Raw genomic sequence first — 2,454 nt, 5'->3', positions numbered from 1 at the left:
CATTCATCTCTGATTAAGAATCAACTGTTGATTTTACTACTCTCAGTTCAGGGTTTTCATTAATAGAAAAATGGGTTGCGGAAGTCCGTGTATCCTTGGGCAACAGCTTTTGAAAGCTAATAGCACACAACTTCTATTTAAGACTAGCCTTTCCTAACTACAGACGTCATTCATTTTCCACCACTCTGTCCGTGCCGCTGCGCACTGTCATTGCCCGTGTTGTCGCTCTTAGTGCCACAGGGTCCCACTTAGCACGTAACCGCGTCCCCAGGGTAAGTGCACCTCGGGGACTGCATTTTCTCTACGTTGGCCATGGTTCTGCTGTTGGAGGTTCCTGGGCTCAGGTCTAAAAAGAGAGACGAGGTTTGGACCTGCAGGATGAAGGCAGCCACGTGCTCTTCGTCACGTGATTATTTGTGAAACTTTTGGAACGGTAAAAATGTACAATGATGAAAGCCACAGGTAACTCTCCCACCTTTCATTCTGAACATGCTTCTCCTAGATGTGAACAGCTGGCTGGTGACATTCGGCTTCCATCTGCACAACGCTATTCCCGGCTTCCCCGTTCCCAAGTTCGATTTAACAGAACCGTCCTACGAACTTGTGAAGAGCCAGCAGTGGGATGACGTACCGGTAAGAAACAGCAAAACTATAAAGAGCTGATAATCGGTGTCGTATTTACCCATATTTAATCAGCCTACCTTGATGAAAACTTGCCGAAGACTTTAAGTTTTGACTCTTAGGGAAGAAAAACACCACTTCCTCTGCATTACTGTTCAGCAAACCAGGGGCCTGTTTAACAGGGCTGAAATCCGGTTTTAGTGATGTTAATCAAAACATAGACATTATCGAAAGGTAATAAAATGCAGAGGCTCATTTTTGCCCGGTGGGTTTCTACAGAGACTCCAGGAGAGCACCTTTATGCCACTAGTACCTGAAGGCACACGGCACCCACCAGGGCAGGGGGTTCGAATTACAAACGAGCAGCCCACAGTGTCTCCAAGTTCAGCTTCTTTAAACTACTAACAGTGTTTTATGGGAAAAGATTAAAAATAAAAATAAAACGTCCTCCAGTAAGGCTCCACCTCCAACCAGGTGTTTATGGAATTTTCCTGAAAATAATAGAGCAGGCGGCCCGTAACTGTTGAGAGACATAAAAGAAATAGAATGGAAAACTGCAGTGTCAGAGCTGCCATTTCAGAAAGTGGTCATTTTAATTCCCACCATTCAGATAGCACAAAGGAATGCACACCACACCAGAACGTCTAGCTTAAAGCAAGAATAATTAGAGCCCAAGAAATTGGGTTACCCCATAATGATAAGAGGAAGAAGACAGTGCAGAGTTTCTTAGATTAATTTTCCCCCCTTGAGCAGTTTCCCATAATTTCAGTGAATATGAAAAGAAAAAAAGGCGACCATGCCTCACACACACACACACACACACACACACACACACACACGCACATACACAGTATACACAAGGCCAAGACCTGTTTTCTAGTACGTATTTCATACTTAACAAAAGCAATCCCTTTTTCATATGTCACCTTTACATTTAAGAAAGCAAAAACCCATCACATTTCCAGGGGCTGGGAGCCATGTTTACATTTTTTGTTGTCATTTATCCACACTGATCGAATGCCATGGAGACACCCTGAAGTCTCCTTGTGCATTTGAACATGCATGGCCTGATCGTATATGACTGTCCGACATCTCTGAAAGCACTTAAGTCTCACTATACAAATGGGCTTGCCAACTTCTTTTCCTAGGCAGCCTTTTAAATATGGTCCAAGTTCTCTGTCAAAGAGAAGAGCATCGTGAGGAAGCCTAGCAAAAGGCAGGCAAAGACACTGAAGCTACCCCAAGCACAGAAAAACAAATGTTTCTTTCAAGGCTAGGAATGAAACAGATGTTTCCATTTGAGAAAGCCTGGCCAGGCAAACATCTGGTAGCAAGAAATGGCTGAGTTAAGACGCCCCCAGTTTCAAACACTCACAGGTGTGGATAGTCCATTGCCCCTAAGTCTGTGGAAAAATAATTCTTTTCCTAAAACAATACTCAATCTCTAGCTGCCCTGCTCCTCCCAGCACGGTTCAGTTCTTCAATTACACTGAACGCTGTGTTCACCGGGAGAGGGAACAGAGTTGGCATCAATTAAATCCCAAGCATTTCAAAGTGGCTAAGGGGCCTTCCAGAAACTTCTCCGTGTTTGGTGCTTTTTCCTCTGCCTCCCACGTAGGAAGCTGCTGGGATGGAGGACCGGATACTCTGGGTTCTCCATGTGCAGTGGGTGAGGGAAAAGAGCATCCAGACGTTAGAAAAGGCAAAGGCATGAGGACTTTGTCCCCGTGAGAAACTGAAAAAGCATTTAAGTAGTACTCGATGGCGTTGCATCTTTTCAACTCTCAAAAGCCGTTTGGGCCACCTTGAGAGGAGGGGATGTTGAGCGCATTC

General features: G+C 44.8%; 1 protein-coding gene across 1 annotated transcript in view; it reads left to right on the top strand.

Annotated features, from left to right (window-relative positions):
• Positions 1-2,454, top strand: part of TENM3 (teneurin transmembrane protein 3) — a 902,368-nt gene that overhangs the window by 895,778 nt on the left and 4,136 nt on the right. The window contains 1 exon segment of the mRNA XM_027769663.1: positions 503-633. Coding sequence (XP_027625464.1) covers positions 503-633 — 131 coding nt within the window.

The sequence above is a fragment of the Tupaia chinensis genome, unplaced genomic scaffold (genome assembly GCF_000334495.1).
Source record: "Tupaia chinensis unplaced genomic scaffold, TupChi_1.0 Scaffold150192_1, whole genome shotgun sequence".
In the NCBI taxonomy this organism is placed as follows: Eukaryota; Metazoa; Chordata; class Mammalia; order Scandentia; family Tupaiidae; genus Tupaia; species Tupaia belangeri.
The sequence above is the reverse complement of the archived record's forward strand: the minus strand, read 5'-3'. Positions and strand labels throughout refer to the sequence as shown.